The 27547-nt window shown below is 44.3% G+C and overlaps 1 protein-coding gene across 6 annotated transcripts in view; it reads left to right on the plus strand.

Annotated features, from left to right (window-relative positions):
* IRAG1 (inositol 1,4,5-triphosphate receptor associated 1) overlaps nucleotides 1-27547 on the plus strand; it is a 136218-nt gene that overhangs the window by 46270 nt on the left and 62401 nt on the right. For all 6 annotated transcript variants that reach the window (XM_041729794.1, XM_041729797.1, XM_041729792.1 and 3 more), the window contains exon 2: nucleotides 10001-10158. In XM_041729794.1, the coding sequence (XP_041585728.1) occupies nucleotides 10001-10158 (158 nt within the window). The remainder of the gene's footprint in view (nucleotides 1-10000; nucleotides 10159-27547) is intronic.

Below are 27547 nucleotides of genomic sequence, written 5' to 3' on the forward strand. Positions count from 1 at the left end.
ATATTCTTTTTCTCAGAGGTGAGTAAAAGAACATTTCTTAAGTATCTACTATGTGCTGCATACATGCCTTATTTTATTAGAATCTCATCACAACCCTTTGAAAGAAGTATCTTAGCCCCATTTTCCAAATGACAGCCTGATCCCGGAGAACACTCACTGCTTTGTCAAGGGCCACTGAGATGCAAGGGCCAGAGCCATGCTGGAACCTGGCCTATTTCACGTCCAAACCTCTGCTATTTTCACCGTACCACATCTCATGCTTGCTACCAAATCTTGTGCTGGGTTCGGATTGACGACATTGTCAGAGGCATGGCTGCTTCTGCATGAAGCAGGGCTTGGCCTCCTACATAATTTTTATGGCCTCAGAACTGAATAGTGATTGCTCTCATTAGATGGCACCTGTACTCCCTGGCCTGCCACACTCTGTCTTCCATAAGAAGGGCAGGATAATCCGACTTGTGTGTTAGAGAGATTTCGCTGGCATCTTGTAGAGAGTGGTTGGAAAGGGCCAGACCAGAGATAAAGAGGAGTGGGCTTGGGAGAAGGCAGGGCTGGGGAGGGGAAGAAATGATGGATCTTGTTTGGGACATAGTACACCTAAGAAGCATTGTGCAAAGATAACTGGCAATTGAATCTCTGTAACTCTGCTATCGTGGGGTGATATTAAAGTCACCTGCATTCCTTCTGCTCTCTGGCAGGGATAAGGAGCTGAGCCCAAGACTGAGAGGGTTGGTGGTGTGCTGGTAAATGTATAACAGCTGGCTCTTTTGGGAAAAGGGGCTTGATATGTAGCATTTGCTGATTTGCTGATTTCTGTGGCATCATAACCAATTTCAGGCTACTAACTGGACATCACTGAATGTGAAGTTGGAAAGAGATGCACAGTAGCACGTCATTATACGTTGTTTCTCCCACACAGATACAATAGAACTAAATCATCTCAAGAGTAGAGGTAACAATAAAATATAGTAAAATAATTAGGATGTGATTATTGTCGGTGTTTTATTTTCAGTGTAACTTTATTGTAACTTAAGAATTAAGTTGAACAGAATTCTTAAGTTACAATAATCACAGTAAGTTAGTAATAATCACGCCTTGGAAAACCTCATTGGCTGTGATACTTCTACTGAACAAAAGCTGTAATTCAGTTTTTTAATGATGTCTGTGTTTAACAACCAGCTCACAAAATTCTTGACAATTAGCGTACCACTGGAGAAGTTCCAAGAAAGTACAAGTTGGAAGAACTACAAATCTACCTCCTTGTCATACAGGCTGAGGGACTCCCCAGGGTCACACATCTGGGAGGGCAGAGCCAGGCCCAGGACCCAGGAGGAGGTTCTTGGTCCTCCATGCTTCCTGATGGCCCCTCAGTGCCCTGGTCAGCCACACAGACCCAGGGAAAACCGTGTGGTCCTTGACCCCAGGATGATGATTCATGTCACCCTGGAGTGAGTGACTCAGGGAAGAAGCTGCCGGGCGGCCTGGAACAAAGAGAACTGGGCAAGATTTATTTCTGCTAGGAGCTAAATGGGAGGCTCAGATACTTTTCTGCTGTTTCCAGTGCCTTTGAACTGCCTCCGATTGAGCAATTGCACATATTTCCAAGAAGAGAAAATTTTTTTCAAGTGGACTTATTCTTAAAAAAGAATTGCTGAAGTGAACAAGCTGGAGAGGAAACCTGGGGAGATGCTTTGGCTGACTTCCTGTCATGGCTGGGGGGTGGACTGGGCTGGAGGGAGGTCTGGCTTTGGCTTGACCATTTTTTAGGGGACCTAGAACCTGATCCCAGGAATTTCAGAGTTTCACCAACCCTCTTCCTCCAAAATGGCATCCAAGGTCCAAGAAGCTTCCCGAGTGCCAGAGAGTTGGGGTGAGGAGGGTGCCTGATATCTATCCCGAGCCATTCGACAAGATGTCTGCCATGCTTTCTGTGAGTCATTGGTCAGTAGATGACCTCTGAATCAGCCTTCTCAAGGCACCTTCAAGTCTGGCAACTCTGCTGCTGGCTGTACAGAAATGACTGTGCCATGTGCCCCCTGCCCCCTCATCCACCCACCCCCAGGATGAGAGGAGTCTCGTGAGGCTGTCTGAAGCCCTTGTCTATCAAGTAATTCCAAACAGCCATTTCCTCTCTTTGGGGTCTTTCCCTCAGGGTTCTGTCGGGGAAACGGGACCCAAGACTTCTCTGCATTTAGAGTTTAGGACTTTCCCCCCCATCTCTCCAGGGAAGCAGGGCACAGGCTTTTTTCTGGTGCCTCACCAGGGTCCATACTCTCATTGCTTCTACTTGGCCTCTCCTGTCTTCCCCTTGGCCCATAATCTTTTACTAGTCCTGGAGGTGGGGAAGACTTACTGTTACTTAGGATGTTTTCCCCAAATTTCTTTTCTGTACCCTGAACCTTCTCCATTTCCCTAAGGGCTAGCCCTTCACCACATACAAGGCAGAGACAGACTCCCTTTTCTCTACCCCCTGCTGCTACACCCCTCCCTGAGGCAATGAGCACAGAATGGACTCCAAGTTTGTGGAGACAATGGGGGAAAAACAAGTGTGAGGGGAAGAGAGGGGTCAGTTACTATTTTAGCTACCTCTCGTGTCCCCTACTCCAGCCCCCTGCTGAGCACAGTGGGTGTCGATTCTTGCACTCTTCTTATTGGGGCTGGCTCAGCCTCTTCTCCTGAATATGGTCCTGGCATTGGTCTGAGCAGAAGCTGGTTCACTCCCAGATCTGGAACGGGTTCTGAATTAGGGGAGGAAGGCACCCCCAGCTAACAGAACATAAAAGATCCTCAGGCCAGAGGGTGCAGATCCCAGGGGGTGTTAGGAAGTGCTCAGGACCAGCCTCCCTGCAGCACTGCCAGACTGCAGCCCCTATAGTCCCAGCCCCTGGACCAAAGGAATTGTGTTGAGGGCAAGAAGTCACTGGGAAGTCTCTTCTAGCTCCTCATTTTACCCTCTCTGTTGCTTCTTTCTTTTGCCCTTCTACACCCCACCCTTTCTCCCCTGGGACTGACCACAGCAAAGATCTAGGGCTGACCACAGCATACACTTGGGATGACCACAAAATAGATTTGAGATGGCCATGGCATTGACCAATAGCTGACCACAATGTAAAACTGGGACTGACCACAGCATAGATCTGGGATGACCACAGTACTGTACCCACTCTCTCTAACCCCACTGGCTGCCGCTACTGGCTGCCCAACAGCAGAGTAACTGTCAACAAGAGTAAATGTCAGAGTGCATAGCCCCTGATGGGTTTAATTCCAATCATGTCTGATGGCCTTTTATCTACTTGTTTGTACAGAGAAGTCCTGGCCAGAAATATATCTCCTTTACCTGCAAGAGACAAAGCTGGAACTCTGCTATCCAGGATGAACAGCAGACTGTCTGGGCCTGGTTGGATTTTGATGATGCCATGGCTCAGAGAACTCAGCTGCCCTATTCAGAGAGTGGGAAAGGAACTCATTGAGTACATACTATGTGCCAGCATTTTGCATGTATTCCCTAAGTTAATCCTCACAACAGTTAATCCTCACAACAACCCTAAAAGGGTCTCCATTTTACAGATGAAGAAACAAAGGTCAAGGGAGGCTAAATCCAGCAGGGAAGAGGCAGAAGAGAATTAGAACCCAATCTTCTAAGTTCCAAAGACCTCTTGCAGCATCCCAAGGTTAGGAAACAGGATGGCGTTCTCCTGAGTTGAGGCCTGCTCAGGCTTGCCCATGGGATCTAGGATCCAGCTCTGCAGTTGTCCAGGCCCAGGGACCCAGAGAAGTGCCTCTCAGCACTCTAACCTGATCTGTGATGCCCCAGATTTCCAAGTGTATCCAGGACTGCCCTGGGGTGAGAATGGGGACCAGGGAGCATCCTCTCTCTCCCATGAGAGTGACCACAAGAAGGAGGAAGATTGGGAGGCACTGCCAAGGGATGCCTGCTTTCACAGTGTGGACACATTTGTTTATCATTTACCAAAAGCAAGCCCTTCAAAATTAGAGGCAGAAAGCTGGGGAATAGGGATTCTGGGACCCTCTCTGACAGCCCCTCACTCACAAATATATGGCTTTGTGCCTGTCTGGGCCTGTAAGATTGGAGCAGGAGGCAAGACTAGCTGATTTCCAGTGCCCACCCCCCACCCCATCATACTCTGAATTTGCAGAGGGACTGAGAGAGATGTGTGTGCAGTCACCCCAAACAATTCCCTTCATCAAATTCTTCATCTAGAGATAGACCAGTGGTATTAATAGCAACCTAATCTCTTTCAAATTCTTTGTGTTGCTAAAATGAAAGCAAAAATTCAAAGCTGGAAGAACAAAAATCTCCCTTCTGAGAATTCTGAGTCACTCCAGAAAGGTCAGTAGAGTCTGGGTTAACCCGTTTTTTCCCAGAAGGGCTTCTGACTCTTCCCTGGACACCCAAAGATTAACAAAGAAAATGTGAGAGCCACTTAGCTTGTGCTTCTTGGACACTGTGGTTCAGAGAGGGATTTGGTTTCCCTTGTGCTGGTTGAAAGGTTTTGGGAGAGGCATCCTTGGGGCGATTTAAGAGGTCACTGCTTGCCAAGACCACCACTCATAACCCAGTGGGCTTGCCCAGTTGGGGACTGGGGAGTCAGACAAACCTCACGGGTTTTTTGACTTTGGGTGTCTTCAGGGCTCTGTTTCCTCATTTGTTAAATGGTACTAATAATATTAATTATGAGTTTAGTATTTATGAGGTTTGGGTAAAGTTCCTTGCTAAATCATGAGCCCTGATAATGCTTGCAGGGACACAGGGAACCCCCACAGGAAGCCAGTGCCCCCTCCCACTGGCTGAGGGGTGCAGGATGGAGGTGTGCTGCTCGCTGTGGGTGGGCAGGCCTATGTTTGAAAGGCCACTCCATCAGAGTAGTCCTCTACTGCCCTCCTGCCCTCTCTGTGCAGCCCACAGGGCCCTACAGTGGCTTTTCCAGGGGGCAGAGCCTGTTCAGCTGATCTAACAAGTGTGGAACTTTCTGGGGTGAACATTTCAAAGAACAAACTAATGGACAGTTGTATGAATGGAAGAGTCAGAAGGCATGTGGGTGAATGGATAGCCTGACAGATGTCTTGCCACCTCAAACCGTGGGCCCAAATTTTTACCCTCATAAGACCTCTGCTAGCTGCCACTCACTCTGCCCTGACCTACCACCACCCATGGCCCCATTTAGGAATGCACATTCCAGTTCTCTTTGGGGCAGGGTCCTATGCTGGGTTCTACTGCACTTTAATGAAACTCCCAGCAAAGGAGGCAGAGGTGCAGAGTGGGGAGGTAATGGTTTTGGGGTCATATTTGTGTGCATTATAATCCTTGGCCTGGCACTTATTAGCTATGGGATCTTGAGCAAGTTACTGAACCTCTCTAATCCTTAGTTCCTTAATATGTAAAATGGAAATAATAAAAGCCATGTTACAGAGGTTAAACAAGATAGCACTTGAAATGCACCTAGTGTGGTATTTGATGCTCAGTAGGCAAACTAGAAATATTTGATGAATGAGAGAATGAAGAGAAGCATACTAGTTTGCTTTCTTTCATGAGCATGGCCAAAGGCAGATAAAATATTTAAATATGGATTAGAGACTTTTGGCCTTGTCAGTTATACAAATGATTGGAGAGTTATCCCAGCAGAGGCTTAGATAATTTACAGCAGATACAAAGGTTACTGGACCCAGTTGTTGCCCTCCTGTGTACCTCAGTTTTCCTTCCTGTAAAATGGGCCAAACTATATGGTTAAGCACTGGCTGGGGACAGAATGAATGGAATCTAAAGAGCTGACTGGCTCTTGACAATGACTGACATAACCCGTTACTGAGTAGGCTAAAGAGGTTTAGAAGGGCCCTGAAAATGGGTTAAAGTAGGAGTGGTTCAGAGACCGAATATTACTAAATATTTTTTCCTTTTATGGGTCGGTGCTCTAGATCACCACTTCCTGCAGATTATATTCCTAACTTTGCTGTGATAGATGCAAGGTTCATGTGCCCACAAGTTCCAGCAGAACCCAGATGTCACCCTGGGGGAGGGACTCTGCTGTTACCTTGCTATTTTAAGCAGTGAGTTTATAATAATGGATGAGAGAGAAAGCGAATGGGGCTGGAGCAGCGTGGGAATAGCCTCAGCAGGCAGGGCTGCCGGGGCTCCCCCTGAGAAGCTCAGGGTACTGTCTCATCAAGTGTGGGACCACAGCCAGCCTCCACTCTGCTTTGTCCTGCAGCAGCTGATATCTCTTAGTGCTTGTCTGACTTAATTCATTTTGTTTTGCTTTGCTTTGCTTTCTGACCCAGGGACTGACTTAAGATCTTTCTTGAGGAGCAAGAGGTGGAGGAAAGAAGGTGGAGAGTCAGAAAATGAGACACGTTTTATGTGACTTTGGGATACCATGATCCCGGAATCCTATGAGATGGGACCATTACATTTGTGGTTTGTTGTGACTAGGAAGAGTCCAGGATTTCAGAGACTCCTAGGGTTGAAAATGGCCCCTGGAGTGGGTTAAGAATCCTGTGACCATTGCCCCAGTCTTTGCTGGAACTCTCCCAGGAATACGGAGTTCATTGCTTTAAAGAGTAGCTTGTTTCATCTCAGATGGTTCCAAACACTAGAAAGGTTTTCCTTGCCTTGATCTGACCTTTCATTCATTGGTCATGCACTTATCCTTTGGGGACAATAGAACTACAAGAATGACTTTATAATATCTAAGAAGCGATTTTATTTTTCCCTGCACCATCTCTTCTTTAGGCTAAAGATCTTTAGTTCTTTAAAGACAAATTCTTGCTTCCTGCATACTGCTTCCTCTTTTTGGAACATAACCCAATTTGTCTGAATCCTTAGCACTCAGAGTGCAATACATTTTGTATAGATTAAGGCGGAAAGGAAGGTAGAACTGTTACCTCCCATGTTTTGGGAACCATATTACTCTTAAACAAGCTGGACCTGCACATATATCCATCATCACTTAAGTTTCTAGGCAAGTGCACCAACTTTCCTGGTAGATTTGGGGTTTGTGGATACTCTTTTGCTACTGTCAACCGCTGTGACCATATACTTTGCCCAGCACCACTGATATCATTACTGTTGAAATCCAAGTAAAGGTGATAGAAATTAATCACAGAGATTAATTTCATCCATATGAAATTAATGATGCTTATTTCGTCCATATGGCAACTGAGATGAGAGACATAGTATGCCCTGGCCCTATAGTTCTCATTCCCAGGAGCCAGGTTAAATCTGTCCAGTAGGGCTTCTGTCTTCCTGTGTCACCTTTCCTTCTAGCTATTCTATTCAGAGAAATTCTCAACATTTAGTATTCATGGCTCAGCTCAAACACCATTTCTAACATGGAATCTAGTCTAAAACTGTATCTTACCTGTCCCAATTTCCATAGTTAGGGAGCCCTTTCTGAGATCCTGCCACTTCTCACTTTTGAAGTTCTAACAGTTATACTGTTTTCACACTGCCTCCCACCATTGGACTCTGTGCTCCTTGAGAGCCAAGACCACATCTTCATCATCTTTAAGTCACCAGCACCTAGCACAGGGGCTGAAAGAGCACATGTAAATTCAGTGTGGTGAACGAATGATTCAGTTCAGATTTCCTACTTTGAGATGAGACCTCTTGAACTGGCTAGCAGAAGTCAATTGTTTAAGAGCTGAATGGGGCTACCTTTCCACTGCAGAGACTGATAAAAGATGGTGGTCATAATGACCAAACCCAATGGCTAAAATTCTCTAGTTCTTTAAACACAAATCAACAAGGATTTTTTTTTTTTTAAAGTATATGTGCTGCCAAAGCAAGCACCAACAAGCATTTTTTGATGAATCTTCTAGTTACCCATGATAAATCCCTCCTCAGGGAGCTCAGTCCAAGGTGTGTGTGTTGAGTGGAAGCATCTGTCAGAGTTATGGCTGATATCTGATCTGGGCCTGCCCACAGCTCTCTGGCCCTCGGGCCTTCCCTGTGGCACCAGAAGAGTATCTAGTATCTTGGGAGGTGCTGGGGCTTCCTGAATATCTCCTGCAGCCTCCTGCAGTCAGCATCACACATAGGACCGAGGACATAGTAGGTACCTAGTAAATGACAGTGTTCTTTGTTTTTCTTTTGTGTGTCCCAGTAGTGCCCTGGCTGTGGCTGAGGGCAGTGTCTATGTCTGGTGGTTTTCGTCTGCTGACTAGCAGAGCAGCAACTTCAGGGAATCTCTGAAGTTGAAGTTGGGAATCCCTGAATCAGGCTGGTTGCTGGTTCCACAGATCTCTGAAGGCTTCTTCCACCCAATTAGGGGAAGGGGACCTGGAGGAGTTTAGTGGGAGAAGAGGTTAGGTAGTGGCCTTTGGACTCTGGTTAAGCTTCCTGGGCTGCAGACCAGCATGCCTGTGGCCTCTGTGAGCACCTACTCTGTGCTTGGTGCTTTATATAATTTCATCCTTAGAACATTCCTGCATGGGAAGCATGTTCCTCTGTTCCTCTGACAAGGAAAGTGAGGCTCAGAGGTGAAGCTAATGTTCAAGGCCATACACAGCCAGTGAGTGGCAGAGTGGGGACTCAAATCCAAGTGTAAGTTTCCAAGGCCCGTGTTCTTTCTACCTTGCTATCTTGCCTCTCCAGATTGAAGCCTGACATTATCGGACTTTTCTAAGAGTAAGCAGAGGAGCCAGGTCCATTTGTCCAGGTCTGTTGGATAGATCATGGTCCTAGGCCTCTTGATTGATGAGAAATATGAAAGAATAGTTAGTAGTTATAAGTAACACTAGTTAGTAGTTATAACTTAGTACAAGTAGTTACAAATTAGTAGTTATAAGTAAACCCAACCCAAATGGACTTAAAATAGTAAAAAACTTCATTGTTCATGCAACTGGCTAGTTCAGAAAGAATTCAGCTTCAGGTTAAATTTAATCAAGGGTCTACCTTCTTTTTTTTCTGCAAGTGTCTTGGGTCTACTTCCTCCTCTATATGTCAGATTTATCCTCAGTATGGATTTCCAAACAGAAACAAAATGGTACCAGCAGCACCAAGTCTTCCATCTGTGTACTCTACCACCCAGAGCAAGATAAAGCACCTGGGTCCTAGAACACTGCAGTGTGCTCATTGGTTTACACTGGACCTATTTTCTATCCCTGAACCAAACACTGTGGTGAGATGAATAAGATTAAGTTGACTGGGTCAATTCCAGCTGGGCCTCAAAGCTGCTACACCATGAGACAGGGTAAGCCTGTTTTCTGGAGAAACAATGAAAGGTTGCTTGGGGTAGGTACTGCACAGGGTACAAAAGATCCACCATGGCTGAACCTCCAGAATCACAGGCCTAGTGAGGCTTGTCCTCAGGTGAGAGAGCCCCATATGGAGGGTCAGAAAAGCAGTTGAAGAACATGAGGTCAGCCATGGGGTAGAAAGTCAAGAAACATTCTCCAATTCCTCAAACCAGGCAAGGAAGGCTGTGTGGTACAGTGCAAACAGCCCTGGCCTCAAAATTAGGAAGATCTGGATTCAAATACTTGGTTCTTTATATGATTTTGGCAAATGGCTGCCATTCTCTGAAGCCATTCTCTCTTCTATAAAATGTGAATATTAATGCCTGCATCAGAGGTCATCACGGTGATTAAATTAGATGATGTTGGAAATGCTTCTAGGACAGTTCCTGGCATGTAGTAGGTGCTCAATAAATGATACACAAGTACAAATCTGATCCCAATGGAGTGTCCTCTATTCACTATGGCTTTGAAGAGTTCGAAGCACTTTTCTCCCTTCTGGGATAGCTGTGTTTACTGTAAGGACCAAATTAGATGCAAAATCTCTAAGGTCATCTCTGACTTTGTAAACAGAGAAAATGAACAGGAGGAAATGCAATTCCAAATGCCCTCTCCTAGCCTAGTCCAACCTCTGGTATTGATGCAAAGTCAAGCAGGCTTTTTCTGTGGCTCATGGCTCCTGGAAATGGAACCCAGCCTGGGTCAGGGATGGGAGTGGATTTGACTTGTCCTTTTGGCGTCTCCTCAGCCTGCGGAGCCCAGGCCTCTTGGAACATCTTTGGGGCTGACGCCGCGGCGGTTCCAGGCACACGCGGCCACTCCCGCCAGGAGGCTGCCATGCCCCACATTCCCGAGGATGAGGAGCCCCCTGGAGAGCCACAGGCAGCCCAGAGCCCCACCGGCCAAGTAAGTGCCCCCTCTTTGCCTGCAGTTAGCCTGGCCGGGGCCAAACCAAGTGCCCTGGGCTGATGCCACAATGCTCAGCCTGGCCAGAGGGTTTGCTGACAGCCTGTGCAAGCTGCAGTGGGCACCTGGGGAAGGTATATAGCTGCGACACTGAGGAATAAATACCCAGAGTTCATTTGAATTGGCCAAGGCCCCACGTATCCTCAGAGCACACCCTCCTAGGCTGTGTCTTACTGAGGTCTCCTGGAAAGTCCAACCACCTAACCCTGTAAGTGCCCTCCTAGAATGGAGAAAGACTTGGAGGAGAACTGTAAGCACAGAGGGCCTCATCATGTCAGGGTTGTGCTTATCAGCAAAAGGCCATTTAAACTGAGCCCACTTAAAATGAAGATCAAAATAGTGGAAAAGATTTTCAGGAGAATTGTATTATAAATAAGAGAAATGATAAAAGAAATGAATTTAAAGGGTCTCATTGGGATTGTATTATACAAATGAAATTATGAAATCAAATTAATTTATGTACACATACAACAAAAAATTGATTATATGCTACTTTTTTAGAAGGAACAAAGAATTGTGTTGATTTTGGCGTTGGTATATTTATTCTTTATACCAACATGATGATCTGTTCACTTAAGCCCCATCCTTCACATTTTACTTTATAGCACCTCTGTTAAGAGATTATGTATTGAAATATTTAAGGGCCTCACTCATTTTCCCAAGGACCTCTATCGATCCTCCAATATGCAAATCATTTTCTCATAAAGAACTCATCTTGCATCATCCTTGTAATTTTTTCTTCGTTAGCTGCTCTAGCTCCATCTGCTCTTCACTGGCCCAGACCCTGCATGTGAAGTTTTCCAACACTGTTTTCTTTGATTTCCTGAACTTGCACTTGGTTTGCACCACCCCATTATACTGAAACTGACCTCATCCAGAAGGGACAGACACTTGTGAAGTGAAGGAAGAATGTATGACTGAGCATTAATTTGGTAAGCGGGCAGATTCTCAGTGAACATTTTCATGTTAGGATGACATTTGTTTTCTTGCACGTCATAACTGTGGGAACTCAGATAGTAAATACTTAGAAAAGAATGGCTTCTTGTATCTCTCTATCCCAAACTCGTGGGATTGAGATATTGCAGAACTTGGCAGACTTGGCGAGCCCTTGAATTTCTAAGTGGCAGTGAGCCAAGCCTCCATCCATTTGGCCACAGGCAGCCAGCTCAGTGTTTTATTGAACCTCTCTTCCAGGAATGTCATGGGCCTGGTAGGTCCTGCTTTTCGGTTGCTTTTGGTGGCTCTAGATTGCTTTTCTGCTCTTCTACGGGTGATGTCTGGTCTTCCCCAAACTGGGGGCTCTGCTGCTGCTCCTTTTCTACTATTGCTCCTAACCAAGTGTGGACAATTCCCTTAAATCACTGGTAATAGTGGCACTGTAAGTTGTAGCCAACAAAAAAAATGTGTTAATCCACTAAAAGTTTGGAGATTAAAGAAGGGAATGACACCATAAAGTGAAACATCCACATCTGGATTCAAATGTGACTGCTCCCTCTCCTCAGTCATGGCTTTCCTGAGTTCTGTCCCCTTAGCATCCTTACTCCCTAGCCCTGGGTTCCTTCTTACCATGGCCCTTCCCGAATCTTAGCTAGCTCCCCCAGACAGCTATCAGGCCATGCTCTTCAAGAATACAACTGTTCCTAAAAAAATTAAAATAGATTGGCAAAGCTGCAACTCCATCCTTAGTGAAAAGATCCTTTTACACTGAGTTTAGTTTACCTTTAGTTCATCATCTCGCCTCTCTACTTAAAAGAACCTGTAAGCTTTCTCCTCAGGAGACTAAATACAAGATAGCAAAAACGCCTGCTGACCCTTCTGACCATAACAACTTCAAATCACACCTAGGTGCAGCTCCACTGGGTCAGAGGTGAGCTTGAGTTTCCAGGCGACCAAGCCAGGGGGGGATCCATGAGCTAATCACATAGTTCAGGGTCAGAGAGCCCCCACTGAACAGCAGGAGCTCCAGATTCCAGCTTTCCACAAGCTCACTCTCCTTGTGACCTTGAACCAGAACCAGACTTCTGTAACATGAAGGGGTGGACCCCCATGATCTCTGAAGGTCCTTCAAATGCCACAATTCTATCTCTGTGCTTGTGGGAAGTCAAGACAATAAAGGGAGTGTTTGTGGTACTAATAGCCTTTGTATTGTTGGAGCCCAGCAGGAGAATGACCCAAGAAGACTTCAGGTGAGCTGGAGCCAGGATGCCCAGGTCCTATAAGGGAGGATTATTAGCATAGGATTTAAGATTGTGGACTCTGGAGTCAGACCAAACTGGTGTCCTCCACATCCTGGCCCAAAGACATTGTGTGAGTCTGTTAACTTTTTTGTGCCTTTGGTTCCTCATCTCTTCCTCAAAGCAAGTGTCAGTGGCTGCCTTCTAGACTTAGGTTAGCCTAGCCCTTTAGTACCTTTTTTGGCCTGAGGAACCATGAGAGTGGGGCAGGTTAGACTGCAGACTAACGGCTACATCAGATTCAGTATCCTTTTATTCTCTGCCCTTACTGACTGGCACTGGGCCTCCATGAGTTCTCCAGAAGCCCTGGGCATCGTCAGTAAAGAGCACCTCCCTCTTTGCACCCATCAGACAACCTACATTGGGCTTCTTAGGCAGCTACAGCCTCAGGGAAAGGTCAGGCTTTGTGAGCAGGACTGGAGCCTCCAGGGGCTGGAGCCCAAGTCTCTGGGAGCAGCGGAAGCTGGGCAGCCAGGGAAGCAGGGTTGGCTAGGAGGATTTGGCTGAAATTCCCAGTACCGTGTGAACTCCCACTCTGTGAAGTAGGCAAAGAACCAGAGCATCCTTCTGATTTTACAGCTCCCCCGGGTCCAGCCCTACTTCTAGTTCCTCAAGCCCCAGCCCCCATTTCCCATTGCTGACATGAACACTAGCTGAGGCCTTCTTGCACAAAAACACAAAAGCTGTAAGACCTAGATCCTGTTTTTCTTTCTGCATGCACACCCCTCCCCCAGCCGCCACACACATCCTCGAGGTCCTTAATCAGAAGCTGTAATCAAGACCCACAAAGAAATAAAACTTCCGGACAATGCACTCTGTGAGGTTGTGTCCTAAGTGTGTTTTCTGGGTTGGTCGTAGAACAAGGAGGGGCTCAAAGGAATGAGCTTCTAGCCAAGAGGTTCTGATAGGAATAAAAGCTGTCAGGACACAAGCCTGGCACCTTAAAGGAACATAGAATGACAGATTATCAGAGCTAAGAGCTAGAAGGGATACTAGATCTCATCTAAGACCCTCCCCTCCTGGGCAGGCAAAGTTCTGCACAGTGTGAACCCCACCCCCCAACAGTTACCTGGAAGCTTATTAAACTCAGATTCCTCTGCCAAGGCCTAAGCCTATTGAACCAGAGTCTTCTGGGATGGGTCTTGGGAGTTTGCAGGAGTAGCTCCATACAGGGGAACTCCCCACCTCACAAGGAAGTCTGTGTTGTAGTTGGCCAGATCTGCTTGCTGGTCAAGCTGCAACTGCCTCCCTGTGACTCCCTCTCAGTTCTGCCCTCCACAACTGCCTATAGTGGGGTGAAAACCTACAGATGCAGGAAGGCAGTGTATGCATCTTCCCATAAGCTCTTTCAGGCTTTGCTCCCAAACCCCTCTTCTGGGGACATATCCACCTGTCTCCTAATCATGCAGTACCACACCTGACTCTGGGCCCCAGAAGCAGCAAGACCAGGACATCAACCATTTCCTGGCCTGTGACCAGCAACCATATCAGAAAGCTGACTCATTGGAACAGCATGGCTTCCTCAGAAATGCCTTGCAAACCTGAGGGTGCAAAGAGGCTCAGGTTAGCTCTAACAGCTGGCTCTAGTTTCCACTCAGACAACCCCCATCCTCTTTCAGGGGTTTCTGGAAGCCCCTAGGTGCAGATCAATATGAGCTCATAAGCAGACCTCACATCATTCACATCATCTGTTTCAGTATCCCCTTCCACCATTCCCTGGCCAACTCCCACTCCCATCTCCACTGTCTACAACACTTAATGCCAGGTACTATTCTACTGCATTAACTTATTTAATTTTCAGTTAACCTTATGAGGTAGGTACCATCATCTCCATTTCATAACTGAGGAAGCTGAGGCACAGAGAAGTTAAGTACCTTCCTCCAAGATCATATAGCTCATAAGTAGCAGGCCCAGGATTTGAACTCAGGCAGTCTGGCCCCAGAGCCTATGCTCTAAGTCTCTACCCTGCACTAAGTAGTGTTAGCTTTGCCTCTGGGGCCCTCTATGAGATCCCTTGGTGCCTAGGCTAGGGAGACACTGTCCTGTGCTTTCAAAGACCTGGTCTGAGATGGCCAACCTGGGCCCCTGCAAATGCACTGCCATGCACACTCCAAAGCACTGCAGCTTGTGTTGCTGTGTCTTCCTTCTGCTTGCCATCCACTCAGATGCCTGAGCCCATGGGGCCAGAAAATACAGCTCCATGTCACACATCCTGCTGAGACATGGTGCTATCTATGCCTTCTTCATTCCTTTTTAGCCATCAGACAATAAAACAGCTCAACTCGATGTACATGGACTCCTAGAAACACAGACCATCATGTAATTCCTGGTTCCAGCCACACACAAGTTACTCTCTCTCTACATCTCCCTATGTGCCTACTTTGTGCTGCACTTTCTGATCCCTTAGACAAATTGATGTTTAACCCTGTTATACAGAAGCATCCTGTTGACTTAATATCACCGCAGCACTCAAATAACCAGTGGCATCTCTGCTCCCACCCCTATCCCCACCTTCAATTTTTGATTAACTGAAAATTAGGTTGGAATGTGCTCTGGAGAATCAGCCCTCTGTGTGTGGCCCTAAAAGCAAGGGATTGGCTGTGGAGCTCCTAGAACCTCTGACCACAAAGCTGCTGGGCCTCCTCTTTTGGCTCAGTATTAGAGATCATGTAGCTGCTGCCATGACAAATCTGGAATTCTCTCCCTATGTGTCGGTGTAGTAGGAAACCCATCCTGGCTAACCACCATCAGTCGGTGGCCTGGACCCAGAGTGGAGTTTGCTCAGCTGTCCTTTTAGGAGAGAAAAATACCAAGCAAGCTTCTCTAAGCAGCCAAGAAGTTATGGAAAGGACAGGAAATGCTTCTATTTCTTTGGGATGCAAGATATAGATAGTGTGGCAGTGTGGAAAGAGCTAGACTTCATATCTCTGAGTGGGACCTGAGGTGAGTTACTCATTTTGCCTCTTTCCTCATCTGTAAGCTGAGCCTTACAGCAATAGCTTCTAACAACAGTAAACTTTTAAGGGAATTTTACTATATTCCAGCCACTGTGCTAGGTTTTTTATACACTTTATCTCATTTAATTTTCAGAATATCTCTGTGGGATAGGTACTATTATTATCCCCATTTAGGGATGAAGACTCGAAGCACAGAAAAATAAAGTAATGTGTACTAGCTAATACAACTAAGTCATTGAGCCTAGAATCAAACCTCAGGCAACTTGACTTTAATTACCAGAATAATATATATAGTGCCAAGCAAGGTTCTCAGCTCATAATAGGTTCTCAGTCTAATATAGCACAAAACAGTTTTCAAAAAGTTTTTATATATATTACTGCGATTGATGCCCTAACCCGACTGTGAGGACAGTGATCATCATCCCCAGGGAACTAGAAGTTCAGAGCAGTTAGGTATTATATCCAAATGCAGGAAAGAAGCTACATATGGGGCTCCCACCATGTTCTAGGCTAAACTCTTTACATTCATTGTCTCAGATAACCTTCATAATGCCCTATAAATTAGCTGTGACTATATGTAGTTTATAGATTAGGAAATGAAGGTTTGGGAGGTTAAGTCAGTTGTCCAAAGGACATAACAAGGATACAGCAAGATTCTACTGCCTCATAGGTATAAACTGAAGAAACAAGGCTAGAATTTTTTTTTCTTCTTTCTAGTCCAGAAAATTCCCCAGTATACTGCAACAGAGTTTGAGTACACAAGAAAGGGATAACTATTCACTTACATGTGATAGGCACCCAATAAATATAGAATTGAATTTACTCAATATAGTTGACCTTGAACAATGCAGGAGTTAGGGACACCAAACCCCCTGCACAGTTGAAAATCCATATAATTTTTGACTCTCGAAAAACTTAACTACTAATGGACTACTACTATAGACTTCTATATAGAAGGGTTTTTTTTGTTTTTTTGTTTGTTTGTTTGTTTTTCAGATTTTATTCATGAGAGACACAGGGAGAGAAAGAGAGGCAGAGACACAGGCAGAGAAGTGGGCCCCATGCAGGAAGCCCGACCTGCAACTTGATCCTGGGTCCCCAGGATCATGCCCTAGGCCGAAGGCGGTGCTAAACCACTGAGCCACCCGGGCTGCCCTGGAAGGTTTCTAATAACAAAAACAGCCATGAACACATATTTTGTGTGTTATATATACTGTATTCTTATAATAAAGTTAGCTAGAGAAAAGAAAATGTTATTAAGAAAATCATAAGGAAGAGAGAATATTTTACAGTACCATACTATAAAAAAACACATGTAAGTCTAACACATGTTGTTCAAGAGTTAACTGTAAATGTTTATTGAATTCATTCAACAAGTGTTTATTAAGCACTAACTAACCAAGGCCCTACTCTCAGAGAGTTTACCTCCCTGTGGATTTAAAATCGAATGACAATTTTTTTTCTGATCTAATTTGCTTTGTGTTCCCTTATAAACTTCTCTGATAAGGAATTGGGGGATCATTGGTCTATGCTATCCCCAGGAATATCTAGTGCTTAACAATATGCTTTACCATGTAAGGTAGGTTGCCAGCTTTTCTCTTCATTTTACCTTCCCTTGGCTGTTTACACCCTGTCTTCACTGGCCAGCAACCTGGGGTTCTGTCTATACCTCCTCAGAGACCCCTTGGGAAATATGTGAGAAAAAGGTTTGGGACCCAAAGAATCAATTTCCCGTAAGGAATGGAATGAAGACAAAATAGATAGTGCATGTAAAACACTGGGAACTTGGTGATAGCTTTGCAGAGTGGGGACATGCTCCCAACTCTTCCAAGGCCCAAGGCTTCCTATGTGACAGGCACTGCTCTAAGCACTTTATATGCAGTAGCTCACAACAACTCTAGGAAGAAGGTATGATTATTATTCCATTTCACAGATAAGAAAACTGTAGGTAAGTACAATCCAAACACTAGAAACTGACCAGTACCTTGAATGTCTAATCTAGGATTTTGAATTTATCCACTTACTACCTTTTCCAAGAGCAGCCTCAATTAAAATCTTCAATGAAATATCTTCAAATGAATTATCAGTAAAACATTGAGATCTGATGTACAAGATATTGGAGCCATCTATTGGGCACCTGCCATATGGTCTCATTCCCTCGGGGTAGATATTATTATTATCTTTATTTTATAGATGAAGAAACTGTGTCTCTGTGAGGGTAAATAATTGTCAAAGGCCACATAGTTGTGTTGTGGTTGAGTAGAGATTCAAACCTGATTTTACTGCTAAAGTGTTTCTGTCAGCTTTGCTTCCTTTCTTGGCCATACCCAGCAGTAAAGCCTGTGTCATGGACACCAATGGCCCCAGGCATGGGGGCAGGGGTAGCAGTTGCTTGATGCCCTATACTTTATGGAAAAGAAACTTGGAAAGGCCAAGAGAACAGTTCCACCAGGATGGCTTCTAGTAATTCTGGTCACAGAGTAAGAACTGTGAGATTGTAGCTTTGGAAGTACCTAAGAGAAAGCAGAAAATGTTTGGAAATGTTGATTATTACAGAAGGACAGAAATGTATATTAAAATTATTTGTCTTTAGTTCCTATAGTGAGGAAAAAAGTAGCTTATTTTTTGTTTCTCTGATTCTCCTGTCCATCTGTACATAAGCTACTTAGGTCAGGGGTTGTGTCTTTTATGTGTGTATCTCCAGTTCTCAGCATAGGCTCTAGTATGTGTTGGGAGCTCGAGGAAGGATGGATGAATGGATAGATGGGCAGGTAGATGGATGGATGGATGGATGGATGGATGGATGGTTGGATGTGTGACAGGTTGGGTAGATAATTGGCTGGCTGATTAAATGCCAGGATTGGAGAGAGGAAGAAATGGAGGCACATGGGAAAAAGAGGGAAGAGGAGAGGATAGAAGATGATGATGAATAAATGACTGGCTGGGTGATACACTCTCCACTGAATAAGACTAATAGGCATTGCATGTATTTCCACACTCCAGGTGTCTGTTGGCATGAGAGTGAAAACAGTGATGAAAAAGGTAGGATAATCTAGTGGTTGTTGATCCCTGGCTTCTAGGAATAGAGTGGACAATGCCAGGAAAGAGAGTTCACCAGAGGCAAGGCAGGTACTGGGTGCACAGGGGGAACCCACAGGGTGGGCACTGGGGAGCTTTAGGAGAGCCAGGAACTGGTCCTCAGTGCTTGGCAGGGAGGAGCCCCATGTCCAGCAGACTTTGGCAGAGGCATTTCTGCTCTCTCCCATGCTCTTAGGACTTGCTGCTGGAATAATCATTTTCTCGTGAGTCCCCAGAGTCCTTTTATCCTATGACAAGAGCACCAACTTCTCTTTGTGGCCAGGACCCCTCTCTGCAGAGGGATCTGTAGATACAGCCACCTCTAGGCTATGAGAGAGGGACCTGGAGATACAGCCACCACAGAGCCCCACCTCCACCACCACTCCCACAATCAGCAGCAGCATCATTATTGCTTTATCTTGTCTAATCCCTAAAACAAGCCTGGAAAATAGGGGTTATTATCTCCATGTAATGTTTGAGAATATGAAACTCTGAAAAGTTAAGTAAAGTGCACAAGGTCATCAGGTGGGATTCCAGCTCAGGTTCCCCAGCTTTATTGCCTCACACTGGCTTCTAAAGGGGTCCTCCTCTCCTAGGCTATCTGCCAGGGCCCAAGTGCAGGAGCTAAACTCCCCAGCCCAGCAAGGGCTGGGGCTGGGGCTGTTGCTTAGAGCTTCCTAGTCCAGGCCTAGTCATGTGACATTGGGGAAAGGAAGATAATATTCCCGTCTCTGACACTGGCCTATATTTATCCCTGCACCCAGGCAGTTAGGAAACTGTTGCGCATTCCTGGGAATTTATGAGTGAAATAAACATTTAAATGTTTCTATAAGGTTTATTTAAAGAGAACAAAATGTGACCTGCTGGCTTATTATAGGGTGAGATTGTGGGGAGACGGCCCAGGCCCCCAGCACTTGGCTGACTCCAGGGAAGGAAATGGACCCCTAGGGAGGCTGGGCCCATGAGAAGGTAAGGGTATCTTTCCTCCAGCTATGTGTTCTAACTTGTACTGGCTGGAGGGCTTCCTGGAGGAAGGGGTTCGTGAGGGAGGGGGCAGCTTAGAAGAATAATGGAGGAGTGTCAGAATGTCCTGCACATACCAGGAATGAGGGGAGGTGAGACCAAAGACCAGGGGAAACAACTGTAAAAGTAGCATGGTGGAGTGGAAAGGCCAACAGGCCTGGTGCGTAGTCCTTCCCACTATTTACCAGTTGTACAGCTCTGTACAAGTCTGTTTTTTCATTGGTAAAGTAGGGATTAAAGGAGAAGAAAGAGAAAGAAATGCATCCATCACCTATTCCATGCTCAGGGCCTTCACCTTCCTCTTCACAATTTGATGATATCAGGAGGCATTATCATTCCCAATTTGTATTTGGATATCCTTAAGTTCATTTGCACAATTGCTAGAGAGGATGAGGTAAGGAAACATACTAGAAGTGTCTTGACAGGGCCCCACACATAGTAGGTCCAAGAAACTGTCACTCTCCTTTACCCACATTTGCCCCTTTGCTTCTTGTGTCTGTAACCCACAAAGGGTATCTCTATTTGGTCTGAGAAGCAGATGGTAAGAGTGGAAGTAGAGCCAGGCAAAAGTGACTTTGGAGATGGGCTTCTCTGAAAGTCACTGATTACAAGACCACTAGAGCTTGTGTGGTCAGATGCCCAGGGGAGGTGCTCTGTGGCTCCATGACCAGAAAGGTGAGACCCTCCTGATTTAACTCCAATGGTTGACCAGACTCAAACTAAGAACAATCTCTTAAAAACCAAATTCCAAAGTAATTAATTCAGCCCCAAAGATAACAATAACAGAATGTAACATCTGACACTTAATGAGCATTTACTAAGTGCCAGGTGCTCTTCTATGAGCTTTCCATCTGGAGCTGTAGATTTAGCAAGTGAAAAATACATTTATGTCCATGCAGTATTTGGGACCCATTCAACACTAAAAAAAATTATTTGTTTTTTATTTGAAGTTCAAATATAGCTGAACCTCTTGCATTTTAACTGACAATCTTATTTCCATATGAATCATTTAATTCTTGTGACTACCCTGAGAGATAGTTATTTTACAGATGAAGTAGCCAAGGCACAGAGAAGCAAGGTAACTTGCCCAAGGTCACACAGCTAGTAAGTGAGAAGCTTTATCATGCATGAATTACTGTGGCTCCCAAGCCTAAGGCTGTTGAAGTCCTAAAGCCAGTAACTTCACTGGCAGACTCGTGTTTGGACACACCACACCGCAAGCTTCCTTGAGGCCCTGTCTTCTGTTTGGCAGCTCAGAGTGTGAGCAGGGAGGAGTATTTACACTCACCACACACACCAAAATCTGGCGGAATTCATTCCAGAGGGCCCCTGGAATCTCCCCACACTTTCCTAGGTTCCTGTCTCCCTAGTGCCTGCTGAACTGAAACAGACCACAAAAGACTGAATGTTCCCCACAAAAACAGTTTTGCCCAGAGCTTGTTCAACCATTCTGTGTACTGATTAGGGAAAGAACACTTTGATTTTATTTCTGTATATTTTGCACACATTGGAAAGAGAGAGTGAGGAGCATTCCAGGACATTCCATCAGGGGATTAGAGGATTTCTCCCTGATTGCTTTGTGCCTCCTGGTTTTTAAGCAGCTTTGAATTGTGTGTCTTTGTGGTTACATGCTTGGCACTATCCACCTGTGGCCTGTTTCTGACTTTCTGTGTGAGGACCTCTACCCATCTCTGAGTGAGAGTGCCTACAGCCCCATACATGACAGCCACCTCAGGAGAGCTTTGCTGAAAGTGGCCTTTAGCCAGGAGGCAGAGAAAACTTCCAGCAGAAAGCAGCTCCTCCAGTATGTTGCAGACCATTTATGTCACAGACAACACTAAGGGTACCAGACCCTGGTTGCTATCTGGGGTGAGTACATGGGGGTGTGGATGGGGGTACTTTCCCCATTCCACATCCCATTGTGCTAACTGGGAAGCATTTCAGAGGCCTGCCTACTTCACTTTTCTCTTCCCAGGCCCTAGCATAGACCATAATACATAAGAAGCATTTGGTAAGTTTGCTGGATAAATGGAGAGAATAAAGTGTAATGATGCGCAAATGTGTACAGAACGATCTCTCTTAGACTCTAAGACTTTTGAAAACTGAGTCAATCATAAAAATAAAGGTTAGACAATCTGAACAATAAGTAACTGGATGGAGCTGGAAGAGTAAATTGAAGAGGAAGGGCGAGGAAGAGAGGCTTTAGGTGGGGAGGGTAAGCAAGTGAAAAGTCAAAGGGCAGAGGTCAGAGAGGATGGGATTTAGCATTCCATGTCTTTGAGAGGTAAGCATGGAGAATGGAATTCTTTTTGTATTGCTTTTTTTGTCTGCTAAATAATTCTTTAAATCAATCTTTCTCAGCGCCTGGACCACATGGATCACAGATTCATTAGGTTTCAGGTCAAATGGTTTAACTTCAGAGTCAAATCATAGATGGTTAGGAGAAGCGTGCATTTCTTTTTATCTCCTACGGATATTAGTATTTATGAAATTATCTCCCCATTTTTATGGCTTATTTTTATATCTTAGATTTTATTGCTAGTTATTTCAAATTGCTTTGAGAAATAGGTAGTGTGTTAAGAAAATTAAGTCAACAAGTGAATTGTATTCTACTTACTTAGCAGCCTGAATATATGAAACTCTTGGAGGTATATATTATAATCCCATTAGTACTACCACAAATTTTCTTCAGAATGCAACATGAAGAAAGTGATGTTTGGTTCTCCTGCCTCTTTTATGTAGACCTGCACCATCTACATTAATGCCGGCTGGGAATTTCATAAAAGCCCACCCCAAGGGATGGATGAACCATATGATATAATGAGCATGAAAATGATCTGTTAGCCAGAGTGCATGTCTTCCTGCTCACCCGAGGATTCATACAAGAAAGAAATTCTTTAAATATGAAAAACATGAATAAGTTAATTTCTAGAGCTGAAATTGTCGCAGTAAAAATAAACTCCACCCAGGGAGGGAACTGCAAATATACTCTAAGAACCTAAGTGTTTCAAATGGAATTTCCATGGCAGCAGTTATCCATAAGCTATATAGAAAGAAACCCCATCAAGTGGATATGGGACTTATGCAAGATGAATAAATTCTAGAGATCTATTGTATAGCTTAGTGCCTAGAGTTAACAATACTGTATTGTAGACCTAAAAGTTTGCTAAGGGAGTATATCTTATAAGTGTTCTTATCACATCAATAGCAACAATAATAGTAATAAATAAATAAAAAGGCAGGAATAAATTTCGGGAAGTGATGGATAGGTTTATGGCATAAATTATGAGGGTTTCACAAGTGTATACTTAGCTCTAAACTCATTAAGTTGTATATATTAAATATGTATAGCTTTTCATATGTCAATCATACCTTAATAAAGTGGCTATTTTTTTAAAAAGATGTCATAAGTGGAGGAGGCTTTAAGCATAACCCTCCCATGCTCCAGAAAACCCAAGACAGGTTAAGAATCATGCACCACAGGAGCAATTATTTGGATGCCTTCAGGGCCAGGCAGGGAGCACAACTGACTGAAGCAGGCCAGCAGAAACAGACCAAGGCTTACTCTGCAGAAATGTAGACCCAAGATTGCTTGGTCTCTTATTTTTTTCAGGAAAAGCAGGAAATCCAGACCTTTATGGGAATTCTTCCAATTATAAAATGTTGACAACTAATATAAAAACTTACAAAAACTACTCACAATGAACAGCTCTCCAGGTCTCTAATTTGTACCTCAGAGAATTTGTAGCTCAGAGAATAGGCTAATTCCCTAACTGAGATCCAAGAAACCACATACAAGAAACCCTTGTAGTGACATGAAGAGAAGCCTCTGGAAAAACTTCAGCCCTTCTTTCTGCTCACTGGAGAACCCACACAATAGAAAATCTCCCCATTCCTCCCTCTTTACTAGTTCTCCCAGTAAAGAGCCCTGGCTCTGCCTGGCACCTGCTCCTGGCCTTACCTGCCCCAGCTTCAGCCCGTGACTTGCCACTTTGACACCATGATTCCCCTTTTTGACCTTAACAGCTCTTCTGGATACTGTCCCACTGTGTGTCATCAGGCCCCTCACCATGATCCGAGATCTTCCTGCTTCTCTCCTGGCCCCTTGGAAGGTTCCAGCCTGTCTGCTGCTTGCTGGCCTCCTACAGGGGACAAAAGGTGGGGAGAACTGAGTAAAGCCATCATTCATTTTAATGATAATTATGATTAACGGGTATTTGTAGATCATATGACACTTATCAAAGTGCATGCACATTCATCATTTCATTTTATTCACATAAACTTCTTCTGAGACAGAGCAGGCCTTTCACCATTTTATACTTATGGGAACTGAGACACAGGGTAACAAAAGGACAAAGTGACCACCAAGAGTGACCATCATTAACCCACCAAGTTTATAGTATCCATCAAAGGAGCTGTTGCTCATTTTTTTGAAGCTTCCTGAGGATCTCTTCTAAAACAAGTCCTTGGCATAAGGATGGATATCTGTGTTCTTTGAGGGACTGGAGCTCTAGACTTGTGAGTATAGGTTGGCCAGTCCTGGTTCAGCCTGACTCCCTGTCACCTTGGTCAGCTGTGGGTATCCAAATGAAGAGTAACACAACTCCAATTTCCTGGAATCTTCTCAAAATTCCTAGGAGGAGGATGGATGCTGTAATAATTGGACCTCTTCCATCATCTCAACCAATGTGCTGATGATCCATGATTATCCATGAATGGACCTCCTGTCAACATTTCTATGTTCTCTCTTTGGGTGGTCAAGTTATTCTCAACCTGATCTTCAGTGTTCACCATCTACAAAGCCACAAAGATCAAACTCACTGGAATAACACTCAATAACCATCAAAAGCTGACTCAACCTTTTATTCTACTTCCATTAATTGCCTCTAAATTAGGTTCCTGGCCCCAAGTTCAACATGTGTGTGTTTGTATGTGTTGTACGTTCCCCTTATCAACAAGCAATTATTTGACATCAGCAGAGTGTCCAAGAACTCAACTCAATTCTGACACTATTTACCTGGAGATAGAATCAGATCCATAGGTAAAGGGTTCAATCCTACTGCCCCACCTCAGACAACAATCACAAGTCCAGGCTGTCACACCTATGCTTCTGACAGATGGCTAAAAATCAGAGGTTCCCATGATTTTCTCCTCAGGTGTGATAGTTTGCTAGAATAACTCACAGAACTTAGAAAAACCCATTTATTCACTAGAGTAATGATTTATTACAAAGGATATTAAAGGATATGAGTCGATAGTCAGATGAAGAGATATATAGGGTGAGATGCTGAATAAAGGAGCTTCTGTCCTTGTGGAGCTTGGGATGTGGCACAGTGGCATGTGTTTTGGTTCCCCAACATAGAAGCTGTCTGAATCTTTTTTTTTCCTGAATCTTCTTCTTTTGGGTTTTTATGGGGGCTCCACTATGTAGGCATGATTAATTAGCTCATCGGCCATTGGTTATTGGTTCAACCTCTAGTCCCTCTCCTCTCCCCAGAAATCAGAGGGTGGGACTGAAAGTTCCAATCCTCTATCCATGGTTGTTTCCCCTGGTAACCAGCTTCCATACTTAGGTGCTTTGCAGAAGTCACCTTTATTAGTGTAAACGCAGCTGTGGTGGAAAGGGTTTCTTATAAATAACGAGCCACCCATTTCACCTTTATGGCTCTGAAGAGAATTTAGGAATTAAGGACAAGAGATCAAATATTGTAACAAAAGGTTTTCCCTTTTCTCTTATTGCTCAGGAAATTCCAAGGGTATTGGGAGCTGTAAGCCAGAAACTGTGAAGATGAAAAACAAATGTCTAAAAAAAATATATTTTGGTCATCTGAGTGACCAAATATATATATATATATATATATATATATATATATATATTATTATAAACCACAATATTGCAGTCCCTATCCCTGAAATTTCCTATCTTACAAACCCCAGAGTCCATGCTCCAATTACACTAATAAATCCCTAATGCCCAGTTATGCCTTTTGCTAATGCTGTTCCCTTTGCCCAAAACCTTCCCCCTAACATCTTTGCCTTATAAGCTCCCATTCATTCCTCAAGACCTAGCTGAAATATCTTCTCTGGAAAGTCTTTTCCAACTCCCCTGATAAGTTTTCTTTCCTTTCCTTTGAGCTTTCACAGAATGTGGTCCATTTCTTATCACCTTAAATTGATTATAAGTATTCATTACTTCTCTGTATCCCTTGCTTGACTGCGAGGTCTTGAGGGTCTTTGTTTTTTAAGCTGCTCTTGGCACATGATGGGTAACTAAAGTGTCTTTGTTGAATAAGAGAGAAAAGTAATCTGACAGCAATGTTAACTATTGAAAATACCAGGCATGTACTAGGTGTTTTCTCAATATTAATTTTAATCTTCACATCAACCTGGTGAATCAGATTTTATAATTACGGAGCACAGAGAGGTTAAATAACTTGCTCAAGGACACAGCTAGTGGATGATGAGCAGAAATTTGAGCACAAGTCTGTATGATTCTTATAATAGGCAATATTGCTTCCTACAGCTTCCTATCCAGCCAAAGTCCTTGTCTCAACTTCCCTTCAACGCGCGTAGGGATTCCAAGTGCTTCTTCCTCCTCCAATCCCGGCACCTCCCTCCAGCTGAAGAGGTCCTGGAACACAGGGATCTGGCATTCACTGGTGGGACTCAGAGACACTTCTCCAGTTTACCCAGCCTTATGTTTGAGAACAAGAGAGGGAAGAGAGGGGAAGGAGTGATAATGGGAAGAGCTGATTTTGCTAAAAACTGTGGGATTTAAGAAGTCTAGATAGCACTGTATGGAAACACTTAACAACAAGTAATAATGTGAAAAGGAGAGAGGGCCTTCTTCCCACCTTGCAAGGAGTTAATACTTACACACTAAATGCTCAAGAACATAGCTTAGCCCTGATCTGCAATGGCAGCCCCCAGGCGATGGCTTCAGCAGTGCCAGTAGAAGTAAGAACACTTATTGCTCAGAGGCTCTAGAAAGACACAGCACCCAGAGAAAGTGGCAATGGGGACCCACTCTTCTGAAGCTCCAGGAAGCCATAAAAACAGTGGGAAGTGTTGTGACATGCTTGAGAGTGCTGAGAGACAGGCTCTGGCAGGAACAGTAGGGTATTCACAGAGAGCCCTGGCAACACATACTGGTAAGGGGGTGCCAGGAAAGAAGAGAAGGAAAATGATGAGGAGAAGTATGAGAGAACCCCTAGAGAGACTCCCAGACATACCTAGAAACAATTCTTAAATGGACATACTGCAGTAGTAGGTGGCACCTACTCCTATTTTTATTATCAGTATACTGAGGTGTAGAAAATGCAGGCTGACGTGCATCTTTATGGACTTTATTATGTATCCTATATTGCTTTCATTTACTTGCTCATCAATATTTATTAAAATTCAGATATGGTTTTACCATTCACATGGCCATCAAAGTGTAATAGTACACCGATTTCACTACAACCTGGAATAGAAGGACTCTTCCATGTTTGCTGTTAGTTTTGTTTTGTTTAGTGACTTTGAAATACCTCAAAAATCTAAAGACCAGCTAATAACTTTTGTTCTAATTTCAAAAATGTGTATTTATTCAGATAAACATTTTTCAAGGTTACACAACTTAAACTGCATATTCCATGAACCATTAAACAAATCCTCTTTATCAAAATGTCACAATTACCCAAATGTGGGATCTCACTGTATATCAAGAATCTGTGGGTGCCACTACCTGTTCTCCTGGTCTCCTTCCCCAGCCTGTCTGGCTGCAGCCTGAGGCCTCTACACCATTCTTTTCCTAGATTGTTAGTGACGACTAACCAGGGATGGCTTAGAGGTTCCCGAATCTTAGTTCATGAAAAGTAGACCATGTTATACCTAGTGAATGCCTGCTGGAGAATGAAGAAGTAATTGTCATTTTTCTTTCTTTCTTTCCACTTTTTCCCCCTAAATAATCCAAATAAACTACACTCAACCCTTATCAAGATGGTTCTGAGCATAATGATACTAGAGTAAATGCTCTAGCTCCTGCTCCTGGAAGGT

Source organism: Vulpes lagopus, chromosome 15, assembly GCF_018345385.1.
Source record: "Vulpes lagopus strain Blue_001 chromosome 15, ASM1834538v1, whole genome shotgun sequence".
NCBI lineage: Eukaryota > Metazoa > Chordata > Mammalia > Carnivora > Canidae > Vulpes > Vulpes lagopus.